Here is a 27,117-nt window from a genome sequence, read left to right on the forward strand (position 1 = left end):
CCTCAAACACTTTTTGGAGCAACATTTGGGGTGTCAAACTAATAAAGTTGACTTGTGTGGCAGGTGATTAACATAGAATATGGTTTGGGGCCTTTAAAATGTCACGTAACTTTACTGTTGCCAGCACTGTGTTGAACACTGACAAGAATTATAGGATGAAATGTTAAAAAGTCTGTCTTCTGTTCTATTACTGAGTGCCTTACCATGCATAAAATTTCCACTCATAGAAAATTCAAATATTACATTTTAGCTATTCATGTTCACCTTTAAACTTAGAATTTCTGAATAAAAACTAGCCTATTCATACATTAATAGAAAAAAGTAGCATGATATCCAACTTCACTAAATTATTTCATTATGTTCACATTTTTAATTTAAATTTGTTTTTATTGGAATAAAATACATATGACATAAAATGTACTATCTTAACCATTTTTAAGTGTACATTTACATTTTTGTGCTATCACCGCCTTCCAATCATAGAACTCTATTCATTTTGTAAAACCGAAACTCTTGTTTCATTGTTTTCCTTTTTAATAATCATTTTCACAGGTGCCTGCAAAACAATAAGATTAGATCCATATCCATCTATGCTTTCAGAGGACTGCACAGTCTTAGGAAACTGTAAGTATGGGTGCCAATCAACCTGCCTGTTGCACACGGTCTGTCGGCCTGCCCCCTCGGGCCTCAGCAGCGCCTGGGAGACGGGCGGTCCGCCGAGGGCAGCACAGCCCTGCGCAGGCGCCCAGGCAGACAGGCTTTGCCGGAGTCCTGACCGCAGTGCTCCCTTGGTGTGCGAACCTGACCATTTATTTTCCTTTCGAAGCATCAATTCCCTTCACTGTAAAATACAAATTATACAGTACCAACCTCACGGTTGTTGTAAGAAACAAATGAGGAAATCCATGGGAAGAATTGGCCACCCTGTGCTTGGCACAGAATGAGCTCAATATACACTGGCCGTGCTCATGGTAATGATGATCGAACGAACTTAATAAAAATAAGAAAGCTTGATGATAATGAAAGTTTATGAGAGAAAAAACCCAAACACTTCCCCAGTTATTCTTCTCCATTAATCCTGCTTTATGAATATATAAAACACTGTAAGGTTAAAAGAGTAAAGCTTTTTCTATTGTGGTAAATATACATAACCTAAATTTACCATCTTAACTATTTTTAAGCTTACAATTGAGCATTAAGCACATTCACATTATTGTACCATCCATCTCCAGAACCTTCTCATCTTCCCCAACTAGAACCCCATACCCATTAAACAATAACTCCCTCCTCCCCACAACCCCTGTCTCTATGAGTTTGTACCCCATTTAGGTGGAATCATGCAATATTGGTCCTTTTGTGTCAGGCTTATTTCATTTAACATAATGTCTTCAAGTTTCACCCATGTTGCAGCATATGTCCAGAATTTCCTTCCTTTTTAAAGTTTAATAAATCCCGTTGTATGTATATATTAGATTTTGTTGATCCGTTCATCCACCAACAGACAACTGAGTTGTTTCCACCCTTCGGCTATTGTGAATGGTGCTGCTGCGAACATGGGTGCACAGGGAGCTGCTTGAGCCCTTGCTTTCTGTTCCCTGGGACGTCGGCCCAGGAGCGGGATTGGCGGGTCATAAGGCAGTTCTGTTTCACTCCTTGAGGAACCACCATACTATCTTCCACAGCACTTTTACCATTTTACATTCCCACTGGTTCCAATTCCTCCACATCCTCACCAACACACGTATTTTCCATGTTTTGTTGTTGTTTCGGGGTTTGTTTATAACAGCCATCCTAATGGGTGTGAAGTGGTATCTCACTGAGGTTAAAAACAAAGCTTTTAAAAATAGTCTTTCTCAAAGTTCCATTTCATTGAGTTTACCAAGCAGCTGAACCTAACCTTCTAGAAGTAATTACATGGAAATATAACCAAAAGTCACATAAATAAATAACTCTGTTTCTATTTCTGCTCCCTTGCCTCTGTCCTACACCATTGTTTTAAATCATTCCAGCCAGATTCCTAGCTTGTGGTATGAGTTTGGGCTTGAGTCACAGAGTCTATCTAACATTTTTGCTAGCAAAATGGAAGACGGGCCCTAGAGACTCAAAGCCTTAAGAGTAACCTCTTTGTCAAGCCCCCCTTCTATCCCATCCCTGCTTTTGGTCTTAGCAAATTGCCCCAGTCAATACTGGGCTCATTCCCATCATAATCCTGACTACCTTCCTTTCCAAACCCCCATGAACCTGTCCAGAACTTACAGCATCTGTTTGGTGTAATGTTCAGTGGATGTGAAAGACCATGCAGACATGGAGAGGATATTTTGAAGTGTCCTCCATGCCTTCTCACTGTTTTTCATAGCTCTGGCATATGGTTGGAGTGTTAAAGGTCACATACGTCTAGTTTCTCATAGGTAGTCATTAGGTAACCTGCTCCTCGTTCAGACGTTAATATTCATTAGCCCTTACAGTGTGAAGTTTTCAGCTAGACACCATGGGTGGTGGGGTGCTGTGCAGGGCATAGGAGAATAAGACACACATGCTGCATGCTGCCTTCCAGAAGTTTCACCTTACAGCTCTGGTAGAGCACTGTGCTACCACTGGGGAGAGGCATGCCTCTCGCTCTCCAGAAGCTTATGGTCTGAGGTGGGGAAACAATACCACCATACACACAACAATTAGCAATAAAAGAGGCTGCTCAATTAAGTCTTAAACTGTGCTTTTCAGATCAAAATGGTTATTATGATTCATTCACTGAAAAGAGTAACCTTTTCAGGTCTACAGCAATGAAGGCTATCTCTGAGAAATGAGGAGACAGGGCTAAATAGACGAATATAGGTTGGTCAGATGCCTTTTACGTGGGATATTTTTATTGGCTTTTAAAGGATCCCCCTGAGGTGGTCAGGGCAAGTATTGAAGCTATCCTTCACTTCTTCCTGTGCCCAGCTGGGGCTCCAGGTTTACAAGGGAGGGAAGGAAGTGCCTTTACTATGGGCATCATCCCTGGCTACCCTGAAGCAAGTCAAACCCATGGGTGCAGGGGAGATTCCTGGAAGGAGAAATTTTATAGGATGTCAGAGTGGAAAATGAGAGAAAGCAGTGTGATCCATGTATCAGTAGAAATGACATTTGAACCACTAGTTGCATGTGAATCATAGACAGAGAGGAAAAAGAAAAGGAAAGAAATTGGAATGGGAGGCATGAACGAGACATTGTTATAATAAATAATATGTCTGAGCGCATAAGATGTGCCAGTGCCTATGACAGGCTTTGCCTCATGTGTCTCGACAGCCCCGTAAAGCATGTACACTAGTATTATCTCCATTCTAGAGCTGGGGAAACATGGGCTTTCAGACTTTGTTTGCTTAAGATCTCACTATTAATAAGTATCAAAGCTACGAATCCAAATTGTCCATTGGCAGATTCAGAGCGGTGAGTTGCTGTGCTAAAAAGATGGAGATAGAACTAAACATGGTAAAAGAAGATCTACATAATAGAACAGAGGCTTCACTCTGCCGAAGAGTGAGAAGTTGGGTAGGTAGGGTGGGGTCAAACTCTTTAGCAGGCATGCAAGGTCCTTTTTGCCAGAAAAGTCACCAGCCTGTCTCCCAGGTTCACCTCCCGTCTCTCTTCACAGCCCTCTGTGGTGGGCCTCACTAAATTACCTGTGATCCCTTCACTTGCAAGTCTCTCCTCCATCTGTCAGCTACACATAAGGGATCTCCTCTGCCTGCGATAACTCCTACCCAACCTCTACTTTCATCCAAAACTCTTCTGAATTGTGCCTCCTTAAGGAAAGGCTTCCTGTGTCCTCGCTCTTTCATACTCTGCAGCCCTTGACCCCAGCAACACTGGGTGCCATCTCCCCTGCAATGTCCAAGCCACCACACATCACACACTTCTTTCTTTGCCCCACACACTTCTCTATTTGCTGTATTAACCTGTCAGCGTGCTGTCTTCCCTCTAGACTCAAAGTCCCTCAAGGAAAGGGATGATGTGCCTAGTATAGTGCATAGAGTAGGTGCTTTAAACAGTTTCATGAATGAACGAATAGATGAATGAAGAAATAGAGTAATCAATTGATTAATTATGTGGGAATTAAAAACTAGACATGAAAAGGTAAATGATAAAGACCTTTTAGAGTTCTTTAGAACTTTTAAAGGCAAAGAAATGGCATGATGAGAGCAGTATATAAGAAAATTTAAGATGATTTTCTTTTCCTTGTTGTAAGACATCAAGAAAGTAACACATTAATTGTAGTCATTTCTCTTTTTTTCAGGTATCTCAGTCATAACAGAATAACCTTCTTGAAGCCAGGCATTTTTGAAGACCTCCACAGGCTAGAATGGCTGTATGTTTATGTGGCATTTTATAGTGTTCGCTTTTATACTCTGAGAACGTATAAATGAATCCATTTTTTTCTTCTGGTTGGCAGGATAATTGAAGATAATCACCTCAGTCGAATTTCCCCACTAACATTTTATGGACTAAATTCTCTTATTCTCTTGTAAGTACTAAAAATTAAAGCTAATATTTCAATTGAAGGAAAGGGCATGAATAAAAACTGCTGCTTTAAGTTTAACAGCATCAAACTTGGATTGTTAAGATCCCACAAAGGCCTTTTCAACTAAAAACCGTCTCTAAATCATATCCTCTGAGGCTATTTTGTAGTTCCAACAATTTTATAAGATCTTCTATCTTCTAGAATATCAGCCCATCAAAACTGAATACAGCATCCCTATCATATTTTATGGAAATATGCTTAAGCACACCATTACCACCCTATATTAATCTTAGTAAAGAAAAATAATACTCATTTAAAAACCACATCCTTTTCACTACTCACTACTGAAGAGCACAGGCTTTTTTCAGTTACTAATATTGCAGCTTCCTGCATATGAGGGCTCTCCTTGTCAAATTCTATTATTAACAAGCACTTAAGTATAACAAGACTTACAGAAAAAAATCAGAGAAGACATACAGTTTCATAGGTCTCCATGGTTTCATAAGAATAATGATAATATCGTGTGTGACCAAGATGAAAAAGGAACCAGAAATAGGTGACTTGTTTCTTTTCATTTTCAGAGCCCTGATGGATAATGTTCTCACCCATTTGCCTGATAAACCTCTTTGTCAGCACATGCCCAGGCTGCACTGGCTGTAAGTTGCTGCATCTTTTCTTAAAGAAGTCAACTAACTTTCTGGTTTTGCCTAGTTCATGTTAAATATTAGGTTTTTTTAACTGTAGATTGTTAATATCATACCACGTTTCTTCAAATTACTTTAGAGTGATTTTGTTATGAAGCATCCCCATTATCTAAATTAACTCCTCTAAACTCTCACCAATATACCCTAACAGTCTCAAAAAAAAAAAAGGAAAGAAAATACTTTGGAAACAGGAAGAAGGAAGACAAAAGAAATGTCATGGTATCTATAAAATATCTCCTTCCCCCCGCTGATCTACCTCATCACCTACCAGTTTGATACAGAAAATCTAAGTCACTTTAGTTTCATTCCTAAATTCTACATAATGAGAATATAATATTTAGAATTTATTTTTTAAGTCTAATCACAGTAGAATCTATTCCATGGAGTTTTTTATACAGTAGCTTTGTTTGTGGTAATAGCCTATTCAGAACCTGTTCTACCGATTCAGAACTCAATTACTTAGTAAATTTGTCCATTTAAAATACAGGCAAAAATTAAGAAAGAAAATAGCCAAAATAACTATTAAAATTTTCAGTCAATAAACTACATATGCAGTAGCATATGAAAGCTCCATCTCTTATTTTGTAGGAAAGTCTCCGAAGTTTTATCATTTGATTTCTAAGTTCACAGCAGATTGGAAGTGCCAACTTAAAAGTAAGGGAGAATTACAGAGTTAGAAGCATTGATTTTACTGAGAAGTGAAAACAATTAACCTGATAATAAAGCAGGAGTGAGAAATGCTATAAAAATCAAACAGTGATTCAAAACGCACCAGGTTAGAACCATTTAGGGGAAGACAAACATCCCAAGAATCATTACCAAGTCCAGGGGGCGTCTTGGTCAGATGGGACAGTATCCACATGGATGACAATTAAAGTCATCAAGACAAAGGCAAATTAAGTTCAATAACAACCTTTGTTGTAATTAAATTAAATGTCTAGAATATATTAACAGTTATTACATGTTCATAATCCAAACTTAGCAAAACAATATTGGCTAATATTTACAAAAGTAAATTAGCAATTAAAAATTCATGCACTGAAACCAGAAGCAAATGTGGGAGATCTTATGCACATACAATAACAAAGCTTTTCCTTTGCTTTTAAAAGAAGGCAGACAAACATACATTTCAAATAAAAATGTAAATGATTAAGATTTGTTACTGAAGAGGTGGACTTTTTACAATGTCTTACTAAAATTATCATCTTTAAATTTTAGCTATACAAAACAACTCATTCCATATGCATTCCTGATAGTGAATATTGTCCCAATTTTAATTCTAGTAATAATAATTATTGCTTTATGAGTATTCATTTCTTTTAAAATAATTATAGTGTCTCTAGCTTGCACATGAACTTTCATTTAGGAAATTATAAACTAAAACATCTGATAGATGTGTTGGAAAAAAAAATTAACTCTGATTTATTAAAAAATGCACATAATGAAAGAGTTAGGAGATCCTAGGATAGCATGCTTGCAAGACATGCCAGATAGCAGATTAAAACCTTTAATACAGTTCTTTCAAAGCAAGAAAATTAAACAAAGCTATAAATATCACAACAAAATTTGGGAAATTCAAGAAGGAAAAACTGTAAGTAATAAATAAGCATATGAACGAAAGATCAACTTTTATTTTGAGATGAGACTAAGCAAGTTTGTATATGGGCAGAAGATGCTATATAAAGAATTTGAAAATATGGAAAACATTATGGAGCAAGGTACTGGAAGACACAGAAAATGGAAAGATAAATGTGATATACACACACACAACTGTAAAATGAATGAACTAGCCCTACTTCAATCAATATGGCTCAACATCAAGAACATAATATGAATTCTAAAAAAAAAGCATACATATATTACACAGAAGAGTATATACATTACAATTTCATTCCGACAATATTGTGCTTAGGATATAGAAAGCCACAAGACAGCATTGCTCTTTTCTACCCATGAGAAAGAATTTTATAATCTACAAAAATCATGATTTTCTCAAGCTCATCAGAGAACTACAGTCATAAAGCAGCCAAGTAAAGTGAATTCTAACAAGTGACCAGGACAGATGGGACATATACAGTATTTCACCTTTGGCAGAGTACAGGGTTAAGAGTTGGATGTCATAGAGCAAGTGCAAAGAAAACTGCTAGAATTTTAATAAACTTGTAAGGATTAAGCGTAGGTTAGTGTACCACGTTAAGCTAACTGGGAGCCCTATACTCAGGTGAGTCACCTATTCCTAACAAGCTTCTTTCCTGTGGCCTCCACCAGCTCACAAGAAAAATTAGGAATAGGTAAAGAAATCAGAGAGAATCCTCCTTGGTGGAGCACGGGGACAAAACCTCACCTTCTTTCCGAGACCCTCCTCTTACAAAGCAAAAGCTTTAAGCCATTGGGAGAGGGACAGAGGAAGCTCCTGCAGCCAGGGACCAGGCACACATCCACTGATCCCAAAGCAGAGGTAGAAGAAAATGCTCTGCTCCAAAGATAGGGGAAGAAAAGCCTCTTCAGCCCAGGATCCTGCACTGCTACAAAGCAGTGGGAAGTACTCACTAGGATTGGGGCTTGAGGGCCAAGAGGACAACATTGCTGAGAAAGCCCCATCCATAAAAGAGAAAAAAAAAAAAGTCATTGTCCAATTATAAAGCAATCAACAGAGCCAGACCCAGAGATATCTCAGATGTTACAACTACCAAACAAGGAAATTAAAATACTTATGTTTAATAAATTAAATGATATAGTGGAAAAGGTGGACAATATGCATGAATACATGGAAAACATCAACAAAGAGATGGAAACCATTAGAGAGGACTGAAGAATTACTTCAACAGGCTTAGAGGCAGACTGAACACAGCTGAGGAGAGAATCAATGACCTTGAAGATGGGTCAACAGAAAGCTTTCCATTTGAATAAAAAATAGACAAGGAAGTAAAATAAAGACAGAACAGAGTCCAAAAGTTTATGATAATATAAATTGTTCCAAAATGTGTATAGAATTACAGAAAAAGAAGAGAGGGAGAACAGGAAAGCAGAAATATCTGAAGAGATAATGGGCAAGTATTATCCAAAATTAATATAACACAACAAACCAATAATCTAAGAACCTCAAAAAAACCAAGCATAAGTAGAAGAAAAAAAAACTAGACAAATCATAGTCAAACTATTGAAAGCCAAAGATTTAGAAAAAAAGCTTAAGGAAACCAGAGAAAATAGAAATATTATATACCATAAAACAAAAATAAGACATGCAACACAAAATTATAAAAAAAAACTAATTAAAAAAAGGTAGAGAGTATATGTTGGTACTAAAAAAATAGAATTTAGAACAAGGACTATAACTAGGGATAAAAACAGATATCACATAATGGTTAAGGGGTCAATTTGTAATAATTTTAAATAAGCTGCTTCAAAATGAATAAATAAAAAACATACAACTGTGAAGAAAAATAGCTAGGAGTCAGGAGACATCATTTAAAACTAACAAATCCACCAAAATGTGATGTGATATTCCTAACTTGATTATTGAGAAAGTACATAGTTGATCAAAATCATATTGTGGGATAGAGACAGAGGAACAGAAAGGAAGATAATTTCATCATTTTTTTACAACAGGGGATTAGTAAGTATTGCTATTCTCCAAGAAAGAGAAAATAGACTGTGTTGGGCAAAGTTATAAATGTAGTCGATAGAATATACAAATCTTTCTAAATGTTAGAAGCAATAAAGTTTTTTAAAAATCACATCTACTGAAAGCTTTTTTAACCTATAAAACAATGTAATAATATTTTTAAGTAGCAGACTAAAGTCAGATAGTCATATCAGCAGACATAAATGGGCTTAATTTACCTATTAAAAAGAAAAAACATTTCAAATTGGCTCACACAGCAAAACTTAACTCAGCACTATTTACAAAAAAATACAACTATTACTAAATGATTAAGAAAGATTGAAACTAAAAGACTGGTCAGAAATATGCCATGTAGATGCAAACAAAAACAAAAGGTAGTTTTTATTTAAGTAGTTAGAATGCTAGCCAGTTTGCACTAACAATACTAAGGACATTTAAATGCTATTGTGTGCAATTTTCATAAAAGAGTACATTATATTTTCGGCAAATAGATTCATATAGCAACCAAAACAAAAGAATAAATAGACATACATAACAGTAAGACATAATAATCCACCTCTTTCAATCCATGAAAGATCAAGTAAAACCAAAAAGAGAGATGGAGAATTAACTGACATAATAAATGAGTTAACTCTAATTGGTGTACTCGGAACTGCAATGTCCCTTCTCAATAATAGAACTGATTTATTTGGAATAGCAGTGTGCCCAGCTAAAATTCTACATTCCCAGATTTCCCTGCATCTTGGTATAGCCACATAACTAAGCTTTAGCTAATGAGGTTGAAGAACTATAGCATGGAACTTTTAGAAACTGTCCTTAAAGGGAAAAAGGCAGACCCTTCCTTTCTTGCCTTATTCAAAAAAAAAAAAAAAAGGATATGATGGCTCAAGCTTTAGCATGAACTCAGACCATGAAGACAAGGACATGTGAACGGTGAATGTGAAAAACCTTAGGTTTCTAACAACTTAGTACAACTACCATACTAGCCCTGGACTGCCTAACTCTAGATTTTTTTTCTTGAAAAAGAAAAATCCTTATGTAGTTATGCTGTTATGGTTGGGTCTCTGTTGTATGTACCTACACTTAATTCTAACAGATATAAACCTGAAAGTGAAGAATGCCCAAAGAACATTCACCAAAATTGACCATATATTTTAGGACATACACATACACAAACCAAACTCAAGAAAGCAGATGGAGGGATTAGCCTAAAGCAGGAGAAGGGTCATCTCTTCCTCTGAGACTAGAAGGAGACCAGGTGCATATAGAGGTAAGTTTATAGATGTCGGGCAGAAAGTCAAGGGCTTTTCCCTGCATCATCACCTCAATTTTTTCTGTGAAACAGGAGCTAGACATGATTAAAAGGTAGGGGAGGAAGTAGAGGTTATGGGGATTTTATTTGCATGTTTAGAATGCCACTAGGAAATGAAAGGAAGTTGAGAAGGAACACGCAAAATTATTGGTGTTTTTGGTTTTGCTATTGCTGTTCTTCAGATCAAAGAATGAAATTTTCATTTTCAGCCAATTCTGCCATGTATAAAGGGAAAAATTAAGTGGTGAAGTTCGGAGGCTCATTAAGTTGGAAATGTACTCTAGCTAGACATTAATAAAAACATCTCTAGTCAGCTCCCTTCGAGCATAAGCTAGGGAGCAAGAAGCAGAATTGTCTGCCTAAGCTAACATGCCTGCTGTGAATGTGATCTCTGCATATCAGGAACTAACTAAACCTCTAATTTTGGGAAGAAAGCCAAAGAAATTCACAAATAAAGGTTAAAATAAAGTCAAAATGATATGAAATGAAAATGTAAACCAAAGTCCCTATTTTATGCTGTGATGTGTGCCTCTTACTGATTTTTACAAATTAATAAACAACTTCTAACAGATACTTTTGCTAGCTTAATAGGGAAAAAAAATTACCTAAGTAGCTACAAGAACTCAGCTAAGGATATTTTGTAAGGCTTAGAGGAGCATCACCACCTGGTGGAAGATTCATGGTAACAGCACAAAAATAAGAAAAGGGAATGAGCAGTCTGTCATTAATAACATACGTAACGAGGAACCAACGCCGTGACAAAACCTAATGACCAAAAAAAAAAGAGTACTCTAAGTGCTTACTTTCCAGTTTCATAGAATAATAGAATTTTTTTTAGAAGTGTGATCTAGAATCAAGATTTAAGATTATAATACAATATCCCATATAGTACAGAAATCCTGTCTACAAAATTTTTGTTACAGTATACTGGCTCTGCTAAATGCTTATATTGATAAAAACCTTATTCTCTGGACACCATAGATTGTGAGCCTAAATTCGAAATGCTTTGTGTCCAGTAAATCTAATTTTGCAATCTGATGCAATATAGAAAACCCCTATGGTATCTTTTACAATCTGACTTCAAATATCTCTAATTTTGATATTCTGTTATGAATACTCCCTTTTCTTCAGTCAACTTGATTTCTAGACCCCTTACATTCTGTTCTTCCAGATCTTCCAGATATACTTTGATTTGTCCACTTCTATTTTTATTGCAGTGCCCAAAACAAAACTGACTATTCCAGATGTAACCTACCCAGCAGAATATAGGCACTTTTATTAATGCAGCCCATGTTTCCCTTATAGATTTTAGTAGCAGTGTCACACTTCAACTCATATATTATTTTAGTTGTAATTATTCTGGAATAGTTATGTTATTTGGTTACCAGTAAACTAAGTGTTGGGAAAAACTGAATAGATTTAAGGACCAGCATATCTGAAAATATGTCCCTAACCCCATCTAACTCTTTGGTCTACAAGCTTCTACCATAAACCTAATGAAACCATAGCAGATGAGCAGTAAAAGAATACCTCCATGATAACCATGAAGATGAAACAATAGATCGTAAATTTTGACAAGTTTTGTTGCTCAGACCAGACTCCCAATAGTGAGAGCATCACACAGCATGGGAGCTCAAGGACAGTGTATATGCAGCTCTCTGAATTGGAGTAGAGAGACAAGGACGGCCTGTGGGTCTCTGCACTGGCACATGTGGCAATATAATGAAGCAGACAAGGACTTTTTCAGTGGTGAAAGGCTATTGAGAATTTTTTCTAGAGAATGTTTGGGCAAGGGAGGTAGAGGTTAGCATCAGTTTGGCAGTAACAGCTTCTGCAGCAATACTAGAATCTTCTGCAGGCTGTGGCAAGTAGGGTCAAACCCCTAGATGACTGCCATTGGCAACTGGTCAGGTGTTTAATACAGATCACTGTTAAATATATGTTACCAAAATGGGTTTTCAATTTGACTTATTTTCATCACATCTCAGCATATGTACCCATATGAACACATTATACAGATGTGACTCAAAACATGTTTACTACTAACACAGAAAAAGAAACATTAAACACATTATTTCAGATATAATGTAAGAGGCCACAGGTGAAAATCTAAGTGAAATAAACAAACAGTATGTGAAAAGTACATATTTTATTAGAAAGCAAATAATTCTTAACAAATTTATTTGTTTATGATTAAAATTTGCTTAATCATCTTATTTTATTTTTAACATCTTATTTTTGTTTCAGGGACTTTGAAGGCAACCATATCCATAATTTAAAAAATATGACTTTTATTTCCTGCAGTAACTTAACTGTTTTGTAAGTAACCATTTTGTAAAGTTTTTATCTTTGTTGAAGTAACTTTACATCTCTTTACAAACAAAATGAATCATTTATGTGAACAGAAGTTAGCATAAACCTTCATAGGAATTATGACAAATGTTCACTCTCCACTTTAAGTTTTTTGAAACCAAAACACATTGGCAAAATTATTGGAGTTCAAACCAAGTGTAACCACAGATTCACAATATACAATAGCCCTGTGATATATGAAACCTGTTTTATACCCATTTTAGTGGGAAGAATTTCCCATAACCTACCTAGAATCTGTCTTTGGATCTCAGTTTGAGAAACAGTAAAGTCTTAATTTATATGACTGTTTGCCCTGTGTATATTATTACTGAAAAGATTGTGGGAAAATATTCAATTACAATCAAAATTTTTTTAAAAACCTTCAGAATGTTCACACCCCTGCAGATATAACACTTGTGGACACCAGGATAAATCTGAGACTGTTATTAAGTATAATTTCTCCTTATTCCTCTCTGGCCTATTTTAAATTCATCTGGTCTCGTCCATGAAAGTAAGGGATGCTGAGGGCTTCCTTCAATCTAAAAAAACAGCTGCCTCATTCATTCACAGATTTATTTTTCCAGAAGAGTGTTTTTCAAACTGTGGGTTGAAACTCACAAATGGGTGATGAAAGCAATATAGCATGTCCTGACCAGCAGTTTTTCAATAAAATATAATAGAATTGAATTGAATAAAAATACCAGAGTACAATTCAGATAATTAAATGTATTATTTCATAAATCTTGGTTTGTGTGGGTGTATGTTATGTTCCAACATAAAATTCATTTTTTTTACTCTAGGTTACATGGGAAAAGTTTGAAAAACATGTTAGAATGCCTGAGGGCCCCATGTACAGACAATGCGAAAGCTACCACTGACACAACAATAATTTTTCTCCAGTTATGCCCTCCCTCCCCACACTATGATAGGTTCAAATCCACTGAAATATTTGAACTCTTCTGCAGCGACTTCATCAGTCTTCAGATACAGGGTGCTCTATATCAGTCATGCAACAGAGTTCATACTAATTTCCAAAAAAAACATATTGCACCTAAAGGACATAGACCAAAAAGATAACTTTCTCTTCCGTTCTACTTGTATTCATTTTTAAAGAAGCTCTGTATGAAGAAATCATTTGTGAGTGTCCTCTTGGCAGGTGCTTCTGCTTTTCTAGTTCTGGGATCCTGGGAGGAGGTGGTAATGATCTGGAGTACTGGGAGAAAACAAATACTCAGGATGGGACACGGCCAAGTTCCAGGCATGTCACAAAATGTTTCACGAATTGAAAACCCTTCTAAACCTTTCTATGTGTTAGTCCTTTATGCTAGCTTGTAACAAATGAGACCAGTACAGAAATGAACTGTGAAGAGTTACAGTCTGATTCAACATCCCAAACTAGAGATCTTCTGAATTGGTCCAGCTTAGATTAGACTCCCAAATGTGTATGAGTGCTACTGTGTGGGAAATAACTTATTAGACAGACATGTTATCAGCCTGAAGAGATGGCCGTAAAACACCTTTCTAAAATGATATTCAGGCTATATTCTCAAGAGCTGAGGATTTCACTATTTCCCTTGCAGAATTCTCCCCTACTTCTTTAAAATTGAATAATATATGTTATTTTTATCTTCATTAAAAGATTTGGGAAATCTAAGATTAAACTTAGATTGGGCAATTTATCAAACGACAAAATATCTTGATATGAAAATGCACTGTATATAATTGTCTTTGTTTTTGTGGGCTGTTAATCTCTCCAATAACTCATTTATCAATTATCTCAAGCTACAACACATTTTTCTTTTTACTTTCAGGGTAATGAGAGAAAACAAAATTAACCACCTAAACGAAAATACTTTTGCACCTCTCCAGAAACTAGATGAATTGTAAGTTTAATTAAGCATATTGATAAGAATGTTCTCTCTACTGTTTTAGTTCATACTTGTTACACATATATGTTTTTATATATTTAAGAAATATTTATTACGTCTTCTCCTAGTCCTATTTTTATACACTTTGAGGCATAAAGGAACTCATACAGCTTACTAAAAAATATATAAAAGAAAAATGTAAGGTAAATGTTTGAGGAAAGTGAAGTAAAAAAAACATAGCTATAGAGAAAGAATAAAGTCTGGGGAAATTAATAAAATACATTCTACACCACTCCATCTCACCTCTGGAGAGGTGCAGTGCATTTGTCTTTAAGTTTCCTAATGAGTTAGGATTCAGAGACCATAAAGTAAAAAGATACCACTTTGCTGATCCTGAAACCAAAGAATAATACTAGATCCATAAAGAAATTAAACATCTGTAGATGACATTCCAACCTATAATATAAACATTACAAATAGCATCCTCTTTTTAAGATCAATGACACAATTCTGAAGGACATTAAAATAACTCTTTGATAAACCAAAGACTTATGGTCCAAGCAAATAGTAGCTGATTGCCAGAATAAAATATATGTAGAATAATGGATGAAGTACATGTCCTTCACAGGATTTTCTTTTTTAGTATTAATTTTCTCAGTTGAGTTTTTGCTGAAGTTTTAGTTAACAACTAGTTTGATTTTGTGTTTTCTGGAAAGAATCTGGAGTGTGAACCGGTCTAGATGTTTTGACAATGAGTGAGGCAAAACATTGATTTATTACAACTTTTCCATAAAAATAAAGAACATAACTAGAATGTTTCTCTGGACACCTTGCCTGCACACTGTGACAGGTAGAGGGACTACATCTGCCAATCATGACACGCCTCTGAAACAAGACTGTATTCCATTCCAGAACATCAGTAAACAAGCCATTGAAACCTCAGCATTTTTTCCTTCACCATTAGGCCAAAACATTTTTTGGTAGGCAGTACCAATCATTCTCAAAGAGTGCAAGAGAATCTCAATAGAGATTAGAACCAAGCATCTGTTGTAACAGCTCCTGTATCCAGCAAGTGAACCACATCATCAGCACAGAAGAAATTATTTTAATCTCATTAGTAGGGAGATATGTGTGTAAATATTATCCAAACGTATTATCTAGCCATTAAAATACAAGTTAGTCAAGGGACCCATAACTTCCCTTGCTTTATCCTACTTGCAACTACTATCTGAGTATCAGAAGGCAGTTTCTCCAAATCCTGGTCTTCATGGTGTCAGTAAGGTACAGGTTCTACATGAGTATCAGTAACCAGCAGTGAACTGGTGGAACATAAACAGCTTATTCCATAACCAGTTCTGATATCATGTTATATATACCATATATGCCACATGTGTTATAGGAGCTATGATACAAATGTACACAAGGAGCATATGAGAGAACAGAGGAGAGAACACCCTACCTCCCCATCACAGAGGAGTGACATTAGAGCAGAATCTTGAAGGATGAATAAGGAGTTCACCAGAAGCACAAGAAGGAAAGCTTATTAGATGGACAAGGACAGTGGCTGGGCTTTCTCTTAGCATCTCTTGATCACTTTGGAGAACCCAAACCTAGCAAAATGTTACCTTGTTTAGAACAATCTGAGGCCTTTCTCATGAGAGCTGTCATCATCCAAGCTACCACAAGAGGCGCTACCATCAAAATACTTAAAACTGTTTCAAGATCATGTCAGTAAACGCAGTCTTTACGCATTCATGAGGCGACATACAAAGTCCCCTGCCCCAGAAGTAGATGAGATCTGGTGTATATCAACTGTGAAAGAAACTTGCACTGAAATAATCCAATTCTATTTGATAATCATAATAAATCCAAGCAAAAGTGAAAAATAAGACTCCAAATGGTATTCTTATTCTAACATGAAAAGAAAGAAAGCAAGGGAAGTGATGAAGGGGCATTATGCATATATGCATTGAATTAGAAAATTGGATCTATTAGAACCAGATTAAATCCCATCAAGTATTTGTCCCTGAGAGAGTGATGAAATAACACAAAATATATTTTCCCATTACACTCCTTTTTTAAAAAAACTTTTTAGACTTCTGATAATTAATATAGCATTGTTAAAAGTTGTATAATAATTTCCTAATGAATCACAGAACAGTGAATAAAGTAATAAGATATGTGACATGTTTGTATTTATTTCCTTAGGGATTTAGGAAGTAATAAGATTGAAAATCTTTCACCGAATGTATTTAAGGATCTAAAGGAGCTCTCACAATTGTAAGACTTAAAAATTTTGTCGCTTCATTTCTTTATTTTTTATTTTTTAAGTGTGATAAAAATATAACAAAATTTACCATCTTAACCATTTTTAAGTGTACAGCTCAACTGGCATTACCATGGTATAAGGTAAGGGTTTAAGTTCATTCTTTTGCATGTGGATATCTATCTGGTTTTCTCAGCACCATTTGTTGAAAAGTCTATCCTTTTCCCATTGAATGGTCATAGCACCCTTGTTGAAATCATTTGACCATATATACAAAGGTTTATTCCTGGGGTCTCTATCTTTTCCATTGGTCTAGATATCTGTCTTTATGCCAGTACAGTTTTGATTACTGTAGCTTTGAAGTAAGTTTTAAAATCAGAAAGTATGAGACCTCCAAATTTATTCTTTTTCAAGATTATTTTAGTATTCAAGCACCCTTGAGACTCCATATGAATTTTGGGATGGATTTTTCTATTTCTACAAAAGAAAAATCATTGGGATCTTGATAGAGATTACGCTGAATCTGTAGACTGGGATTCTACTGACATTTTAACAATATTCAATTTCCCAATTCATAAATACACAGAATGTCTTTCCATTTATTGGTGTCTTCAATTTTTTTTCAGCAGCATTTTGTTTTTTAAGTACAAGTTTTTTACTTCCTTGGCTAAGTTCATTCCTAAGTATTTTATTCTTCTGATGCCATTGTAAATGAAATTGTTTTCCTAATTTGCTTTTTGAATTGTTGTTAGTATATGGAAACACATCTTCTGTGTATTGGTTTTGTATTTAGAAACTGCTGAATTTGTGTATAAGTTCTTACAGTCTTTTTGTGTAAATGTGGAATCTTTGGGGTTTTCTATACATAAGATTATGTGTATATCTGTAAACAGAGATGTTTACTTCTCCCTTTCCGATTTGGATGCCTTTTCTTTCTTTTTCTTGCCAAATTATTCTAGCTAGGATTTCCAGTACTATGTTGAATAGAAGCAAAAGCAGGCATCCTTGTCTGGTTACTGAATTCAGAGGAAAAGCTTTCAGCCTTTCACCATTGAGAATGATGTTAGCTGTGGGCTTTTCACATTTGGCCTTTGTTACATTAAGATAGTTTCCTGCTATTACTAAACTGTTGAGTCCACTTCATTTCCTTTATATTCCTTTTTCATTGTCATTCTTCCTCTTTCCTTCTTTCTGTAATCACCCCCCACCCCAGCAGCTCCCTCCAGCCCCCACCTAACTGACGACCTAATGTAGAATGAATTTCCTAAGGAGAACTTGCCCTGAAAAGCTCCCCTTAATCAATGATTTCCACTTCAAGGTGTTGTTTTACAAAGATTCTGAAACTTTTTCCCCTTAAATTCAGCTGTACTGTCACTCTGATCTGTGTCTCTTTGTTCCTAGCTATAGCCTCTTACTTTTCACTTCATGCCTCACAAATCACTAGTACAATGTGCCACTCTCTGGCATAAAACTTATTGTAAAAAGTATTTAATGTGATTCCACTAATTCAAGTTTTGACTAAAAGAGATTTTTTTCATTCGACTGAGATCCTAAGCAAAATGTGCAACAGGTATAGTTGCTCTCTGGGTACCGTACCAGTTCTCTGGTGGGAGCCATTTCTTGACAATTCACCTCACGCTCACATTGTCTCTATCAATAACACAATTATAGAGTGCTTACTAAGAGCCAGACACTGGAACAAGTGTTTTATCTCCATTAATTCACCTAAATATCCAGTGAACTCTGTAAGACAAATATTAGTACCATGCTTTTTTTGGTTAATGTTTAAAAGTACCCTAAATCAACAAATATACTCTGCCTTTGCTTAAGCAGTATCTAGAAATGATCTATTGTTACTTTTTTGAAAACAGGAATCTTTCCTATAACCCAATCCAGGAAATTCAAGCAAACCAATTTGATTATCTTGTCAAACTCAAGTCTCTGTAAGTATATACCTATGGGGATAGTTTTATGATGGAATTGTTATTCATATGCTAATAGTCAATAAATTCTATACTATAAGATTTATAGAATCTTTCAAATCAGAGACTTTAGCCCCAGGTATTAGGTAAGCTCCACAAAAATATGTGAGTTGGACTCAATGGACTATAAACAAAGTTATTAGTTTTATCTAACATATTTATAAACTAAAAATTAGATTATGATAAATCATTTTATATTTTTTTGTGATTACCAGGAACTTATATTGGATTGTTTGCTTTGATCCTCTGAAGGCATCTATGCATATTCATTCCAAGGGTATATAAAAATTTATTATAGCCAATCCTTATCTCAAAATGGAATATTCTAGATTATATAAATCAGTACTTGCATCACACACAAAACAATTCTGTTACGGTGTAAGAATTGACTTTAAAAGATATGCTGCAATTCATTCAAGTGTTCCCTCAGTAAAATGGCATTTTACTAGAAAAAAAGTATTATTTTAAAATTATCAGAAAAATTGTTTTAATGTAAAACTCGCTGGTATTGTAATATTGTCTCAAAGAAAATGTCATTTGTTCATCAATATTTATTGAGTACTTAGTATGCACAAAGCATTGTGCCATGATTTATGAAGATCCAAAAAATCAAATGGAGGAGATATATGTGTATAAATAATACAATCAAAAGGAGTTGAGGAAGTACCTGGGGCAGGCTGAGTATGAATGTTTGGTTCAAAATAAGGGCTAACTAGCATGACTTTATTAAATTATCCTTCACAAAAACTCATTTTATTACATCCTGTGTAACATGTATTATTTTGATATTTTTAGCAGCCTGGAAGGAATTGAAATTTCAAATATCCAACAAAGGATGTTTAGACCACTTATGAATCTCTCTTACATGTAAGTAGATGTTTTTCTTGTTCTTCACCTTAATTTTCATCTTTTCTTCTACATGGTCTGTGCCAATACATCCATACCCATTGCAACCAATCTATCAGCATTTTTTTACTGGCTAATTTGCCTGTACAACAATTAGCTCTTAAGGTATTGGTAGTGGGTGGGGTGATTTTTAGTTTTCCACAGTTAGGTAGAATCAAAGGAGGCTTTTTGAATGACAGAGAACATGAGTGTGAAGGAAAACCACTCAGTCTTCTAAATTCTTGGCTCTGATAGCATTCACAGATACTGGTGTTTGCCTAATGAGCTAGTAGTTTGTACACATGGGGTAAGTGCTACCAAATGAAGAAGTAGGAATTTTATAAGCAACATGAAATAATTGTAAATAAATAATTGCTCTGAATGGAGGATGGGAAAGAGAAATCATCCTCAGTAAAAATTGCCCCCAACGCCTTGCATGCTTGGAACAAGTGTGTATGGATAAAATGGTAAACTTTGAAAAATCTTTTACTCAAACATTTTAGAAATATTTTCTTTAGTTGAATGCAATCTTATGGCATATATTAGAGCTATCTCAATAATTTAGAAAATTTCATGTCAGCCACCACCACTCTATAATTTTGCTTACATTTTATTGTTTTTGTTTTTCTCTAATTCCTCAGAAAAAAAATGATTATTAACATTTCTTGGTTGCACAAAACTGAAAATTCTACCTGTTAAGCAAAATAGTTTATTGGAAGGAAATGGTGTAGTTCTCAAAACCCAAGAAACAAGTCAAGGAACACACTTGAATTGGGTAGAAACCATGACAGATCTAGGGATCCAGGCAACAAGTTAAACAAGGCATATACTGTAACTGTCAACCTTTTATCTTGTAATACTACAGCTCTTTACAGTATAAAGTTCATTTCTATTTTTTTGCCAGAGTACTGGCTTTAGAGGCAAAAGATTGAATTTGAATCCCAATTCCTACATTTATTAGAAAATCTCCTAGCAAGTCTTGTGCCTCCACTGAAGATTCATCTCTTCCTATGGTGTCTAATATCTACCTCAGGGAGTTGATGTGAGAATTTATTCCTGATACCAAGAAGATGCTCAAATATTGTGTTGGTGTTGATGGTAACACTGTAGTAACTAATTATCCAAGTGGTATATTTATCAACAAGAGAGGTCTCTCTGTTGATGACAGAATTCACTCAACAAGTATTTGCTGAACACCTTATTATGTACCAAAATCTAGTGTGAGAGAAAAGCATGTTAACAAGTAGTTATTGGTCACATAATAACTCTGACAGTAGAAAAGCCATGGAAGCACAAGGAAGAAAGCACTTAGCTCTCTCCTCCCCTGAAGGTTAAAAAAACAAGAGCGGTTGCAGGAATAGGAACTATGTAACAGTGCATTCACACATACTAAACACTAAAAACCCAACAAAAGTTTCCTTGGGTGGATTAATTCTTAGTCATATCTTAACAGTTTATTTGTTATTTGAAGAGATATCTAGCAATTGTATATTCACTATGCCTATTTGCTGCCTGACGACGTGTTCTTTTACAGTGAAGTCAAGTTAATGGGAATTAAAGTTGTTTAAAGCTTCACTGTCCCTAATGCTTTATATTCCTCATGTTAAAACATTTTGTTTCTACTGAGAAAATGTACGAAATAAATATTAATGCATAGTGACATTGAATTAAATTTAAAATTATATCTTATCTTCTTTTTGTATGTCAGATATTTTAAGAAATTCCAATACTGTGGATATGCACCACATGTTCGCAGCTGTAAACCAAACACTGATGGAATCTCATCTATAGAGAATCTCTTGGCAAGCATTTTTCAGAGAGTGTTCGTCTGGGTTGTATCCACAATTACTTGCTTTGGAAACATCCTTGTCATTTGTATGCGACCTTACATCAGGTCTGAGAACAAGCTACATGCCATGTCAATCATTTCTCTCTGCTGTGAGTATTTCCTGATCGAAGAGGAATTACAGTTTTGAAATATGTAAAAGCATTGCTTTTGAAAATAAGTTTTCAGAGTGGTAGAATTATGAGATTTTTACATTTTCTCTTTTGCTTATATGTTGTTTCCACATTCACGACAATAAAAATAGAATTACTCTAATGATAAGAAAATAAGTTTTAAAACAAGAAAATTCAATTACCTTGCACAGTTAATAAAGTTCTCATTCATTAATTTCTCATAAAGAGTTTCATTCATTAGTTTTCTTCTCTGAAGGCATATGTTATTAAAGCACGTAATAAAATAAAAAAATATTTACTATGACTAAAATTGAAACCTCTTATGGTCATATATTTGCATATAGAGCTATATTCATTTTGTTCTAGTGTCCAGTTCACAGATATCGACTTAATAGATATTTGTGGTCTCTGAGCTACTGGAATTTTTTTATTTGTAATTCAAAATAATTAAATAAGAAAACATTTTTAGGTGGTACTAAGCATTTTTTTTTAAGTTTTGGAAGTTTGATTGCAAGGTTTTGTTAAATGAGGACTACAAAAAAATAAGAATCCAGTCCTCAGAATGTTTAGTGTGATTAAATGCCATGTAATTTATCTATATGTTCTCAAGCATCAATCTAGATGGTGTTTTGGTTTTACACTTGCTGTCCTGTGTGCTAGTCCTCCCTCATTCAAAGTCTAATACTTAATTGTCTTTTCATTGCAAGCTACCTAAGAAACAGATCTCAGTAATTGTCTGCTACTTTGTATTGTTAAACACAAAATTTTGAGTACCATAATTTCCCTGGTGAAGGCCAGAATATAATTTCAATTTTTAAGAATTAGGTTCAGAGTTGTAGTTTATACAGTGATGTAATGTTAATAAGTGTGTAGAATGCTTGCTCAGTCAAAAATATTTCACCTACTTTCTGATGTGATATTTGCTTAAAAAACAGCTGATTTGGAGGGATGCAGAGAAAAAGGTAAAATTGAGATGAGAGAATCAGGGAGAACAGGGTAGGCCAGCTCTTGGGGAATTAATGCAAGCCCCCCAAAATTGTACTGCCTGCAGTATGCATCATAATTATTCCTATCTTCTAAATTATAGACCTCAAAATTTGCAAGTCATTAAGCAATCCCAGAAACTTGAGCTACTTTCTCTGAGATTTTGAATGATGTCCTTAGCTTGAGCTGAGAGGATTTTAGTGGAAAAAGTGAACCAAATAATAACACCCCCATCTTGGTCCCTATCAAATGCTCAGGATAATTGCCTTTTATTCATTTATTCAGCATTTCTAGGTGATGGAACTAGAATGGAAAACAAAACAGACAAGACCCCTGCTCTCACAGATCTGAATATTAGGGGAAAACAGAGAAATAATTACATAATTAGCTGTGGAAGTTTCTGTTAAGAGTAATTATCAAAGAGAGTTGAAGTGATCCTTACCATAAATGAACTTTTAGAATAAAAATGACCTCTTCCCGAGAAAGAAGAAACTTGGTTATTGTTTGCTAATATGAAAAATACTGCAGCTTATTGAAATTCCATTTTGCCCATTTATTTCTCTAAATCTGTGAAATTTGCTGATCCCTATAGGTGCCGACTGCCTAATGGGAATATATTTATTTGTGATCGGAGCCTTTGACCTAAAGTTCCGTGGAGAATACAACAAGCACGCGCAGCTGTGGATGGAGAGTATTCATTGTCAGCTTGTAGGATCTTTGGCCATTCTGTCCACAGAAGTATCAGTATTACTTTTAACATTTCTGACATTGGAAAAATATATCTGCATTGTGTATCCTTTCAGATGTTTAAGACCTGGAAAATGCAGAACAATTACAGCTCTGATTCTCATTTGGATTATTGGGCTTATAGTGGCTTTAATTCCATTGAGCAATAAGGAATTTTTCAAAAACTACTATGGCACCAATGGAGTATGCTTCCCTCTCCATTCAGAAGATACAGAAAGTTTTGCCGCCCAGATTTATTCAGTGACAATTTTCCTTGGTAAGAAACTCAGTATTATAAGCCTTTCCATTCAAAAGTTAGAACACATCACAGTATGAATCACATTATGCCTTCTTATGTTTATAAATTTTTATTTCAAATCTTCTAACCAGTTTTTCTCATTGGCATAAGGGGTGGATTCTCTGAGAATCCCCTGAAGGGATGGTTTTTTTCCTAAATCACCACTTTATCATATCAATTCCAACATGATGTACCATATAAAAGACAAGACACTAAACATTTGTATTTCATGCTTTCACCCTAATAACATATTAGCAAAATATATTTTTAACTCTACGCCTTTATAATATTAACAAACTCAAAGTACCACACACAAGTCTTTGGCTTGAGAGTAGACATTCAAGTGTTTTCTCTTGTAAAAAATACTATCAAAGTACAATTTAAACTAATTGAATTATGAAATAAATTCTAGAAAGTTTAATTTACTAGGCTTAGGATATTCATTGAATCACTACACTCTCATTTTAATATGCCATTTTAAGCTTAAACATTTCATCATTCCTCATGCTTCAACAGAACTTTAAATTTTTTTAAATTCATGATTTTTGTGTACTTTAGTAATTCCTATAAACAAAAAACACTTTATGGCCTTTGTATCTTCTTAATAATAATAGCTAAGACTATGTTTGTTTTGAGGGAATGTTCATATACATTAATAATAATCTTTGTGTTTTAAATAGGTATTAATTTGGCGGCATTTATCATCATAGTTTTTTCCTATGGAAGTATGTTTTACAGCGTTCATCAAAGCGCCATAACAGCTACTGAAATACGGAATCAAGTTAGAAAAGAGATGATCCTTGCAAAACGGTTTTTCTTTATTGTATTTACTGATGCATTATGCTGGATTCCCATCTTTGTACTGAAATTTCTTTCACTGCTTCAGGTAGAAATACCAGGTACAACTTTTTTTTTCTTTCTGTAAAGAAATAATAAGTCGGTTTCTGCGAGTATTCCTGTAAGAAAAAAATTAAAATCCTTAACACTCACTTGTTTCAAGAATTATAAATCAGAGTTAAACGTACTTCAGGCTCTGTTTATCAATAGCAGGTATACTAGGAGGTAGCTGTTCAGTTCTTTCCATAAATGCCTAAAAGCACAATTACTATTGGAACAAAGGAAAAAAACACTCAAATAAATTACACTTAATGGGTTGAAATTCTGACAATCCCAGGTTTAAGCACAAAGGAGTGACCAGAAAGGAAAACAGGTCAAAATGACTATCAAATGAAATTACTTCATTTCTTTCAGAATGTAAGACATTTTTCTTCCTGGAATATACAGCAATTTACAGAACATTACCCCAGTGTATAAGAGATAATAGAAAAAGCACTTTTGATATTTAAAAACAATGTGCATACCACTCATTAGGATGGCTATTAACAAAACACAGAAAAATAACAAGAATTTGTGAGGATGTAAAGAAATTGGAACTCTTTATTACTGGTAGGAATGTAAAATGGCCCGGCTGCTGTAGGAAATGATGTAATGGTTTCTCAAAAAATTAAATATAGAGTAACATATGACTCAGCATTCCACTCCTGTGTATGTACCCAAAAAAACTGAAAGCAGGGGCTTGAACAGACATTTGTACACCTGTGTTCATAGAAGCATTATTCACAATAGATAAAATCTGTACCCAAGTGCCCATCAGTGAATGAATGGATAAATGTGTTAAATACACAGAATGGATTATTTTTCTGCCTTATAAAGGGAGGAAATTTTCTAATTTGATACATGCTATGACATGGATGGACCTTGAAGACATAATGCCAGGTGAAATAAGCTGGCTACAAGAGACAAGTACTGTCAATTGTAAAGACCGGTCAAATTCACAGAGACAGAAAGCTTGGAATGGGGTTGTCAGGGGTTGGGAGGGGAAGAGGATGAGCAGTACTGGTTCGATAGGTATGGAGTTTCAGTTTGGGAAGATGTCAAAGTTCTGGAGACGTTTGGTGGTGATGGTTGCACAGCAGTGTGAATGTAGTTAATGCCACTGAACTGTACACTTAAAAATGGTTAAATTGGTAAATCTTATGTATATTTTAACACAATAAAAAAGTGAAAGCCTATTAACTGTGTATGTATAACGCAGTATAGACTCACATTTTTTAAATTTATAAACATACAATTTTTATTTCATTTTATTCTATGGTTGGTGATGATAGTATCTTACATTTTAATAAGCAACAAAGAGGGAAGATAACATCAATTAAATATAATAAAATATCTGATTATCTGGTAGTTGCATACATACTACAGTGATTATTAGAATAAGCTTAGCCAAAGATGTTGTTATTGAAATAAATATCTAGTCAAAAGCCTAAAAATGCATATCTCTATTAAAAACTGAATAGAGCAAAAAAGAAATTATAGGTAAGTCTATATATTCTGAGAAATTATGCATGTACTATCTTGTAACTCAAACATTTGAAAAGGTTTGATTTAAATACTAAACAATATTGGTTTTTTCTACAATAGATCACTTGGTGGAAAATATTTCTTCCTAGTAGAATTCTTTTGTTGATGTATTCAAGAAAAGCTACTTAGCAAAAAAACTTGTTTTTTTGTGGCATCAGCACTCCCCTCAAACACTGACACCCTGGAAAGACATCCAGGAAACACATACAGACTTAATACTTAATTATGTGGTTTCAAAGGGAAAAAGTTAAGTCTCAAAAGGCATTTAGGGGTGAAACGAGGAAAAGGGGTTGTTTCTATATCTTAAAAACATCTATAACACCAAAATTATTTCATGTTTCTCTTTCAGGTACTATAACCTCTTGGGTAGTGATTTTTATTCTGCCTATCAACAGTGCTTTGAATCCAATTCTGTATACTCTAACCACAAGACCATTCAAAGAAATGATCCATCAGTTTTGGTATAACTACAGACAAAGAAAATCTGTTGACAGCAAAGGAAGTCAGAAAACATACGCTCCATCATTCTTCTGGGTAGAAATGTGGCCACTGCAAGAGATGCCACCTGAGTTAATGAAGCCAGCTCTTTTCACAGACCCCTGTGAATTGTCACTAATTTCTCAATCAACTAAACTCAACTCCTATTCATAATGGACTCTGAAACCCATTTCTACCCAGAAAATACTGTGGGATGCTTCATGATGGATTATTGGTATAAAATGAATACTACAAAATTAGTAATTTATAATGGCTAAAATAAGTTAGCCTATAAGGACATGAAGTTATTGGGGAAAAATCAAAGTGACTGATGACCTTATAAAGGGAAATAAATTATATTGATAATATGTATATATTAATATATATTTTGCATAGGAAATTAAGAGAAATCTATTTCAGAAAGATTCATTCACTCTTACCATGCTTTTATTGGGCACCCACTATGTGCATGGCACTGCAGTCAATTCCTGGAAATAAGAGTATAAAATTCAATTTGCAATGTTAAACTGTGTTTAACTACAATAGAACATATAAAATCCACCTGCAGCTCCTACTTCAAAGCAGAGCCTTATCTGCCATGCACATAAGCAAACGAAAGAATCATGGGCATTTTAAAATAAAGGTTTAAGGTTGCAGAATATTCAATATAATAGCATCAAAGAAAATGTCTGATTGTTTGCAAAACAGGAATATTTTAAAAATTCATCTTAACTCTCTTCAAGTCTCTGTACACTTGAGA

The 27,117-nt window shown here is 34.7% G+C and overlaps 1 protein-coding gene across 1 annotated transcript in view; it reads left to right on the forward strand.

Moving 5' to 3' along the window:
* Positions 1-27,117, forward strand: part of RXFP1 (relaxin family peptide receptor 1) — a 56,073-nt gene extending 28,956 nt beyond the window's left edge. Inside the window, exons 6-18 of the mRNA XM_036887705.2 lie at positions 553-624; positions 4,274-4,345; positions 4,430-4,501; positions 5,080-5,154; positions 12,387-12,458; positions 14,303-14,374; positions 16,568-16,639; positions 18,497-18,568; positions 19,403-19,474; positions 21,201-21,430; positions 23,028-23,438; positions 24,140-24,358; positions 26,230-27,117. Of these exons, the coding sequence (XP_036743600.1) occupies positions 553-624; positions 4,274-4,345; positions 4,430-4,501; positions 5,080-5,154; positions 12,387-12,458; positions 14,303-14,374; positions 16,568-16,639; positions 18,497-18,568; positions 19,403-19,474; positions 21,201-21,430; positions 23,028-23,438; positions 24,140-24,358; positions 26,230-26,531 (1,813 nt within the window). The 3' untranslated portion in view covers positions 26,532-27,117. The remainder of the gene's footprint in view (positions 1-552; positions 625-4,273; positions 4,346-4,429; positions 4,502-5,079; positions 5,155-12,386; positions 12,459-14,302; positions 14,375-16,567; positions 16,640-18,496; positions 18,569-19,402; positions 19,475-21,200; positions 21,431-23,027; positions 23,439-24,139; positions 24,359-26,229) is intronic.

Source organism: Manis pentadactyla, chromosome 1 (genome assembly GCF_030020395.1).
Source record: "Manis pentadactyla isolate mManPen7 chromosome 1, mManPen7.hap1, whole genome shotgun sequence".
Lineage (NCBI taxonomy): Eukaryota > Metazoa > Chordata > Mammalia > Pholidota > Manidae > Manis > Manis pentadactyla.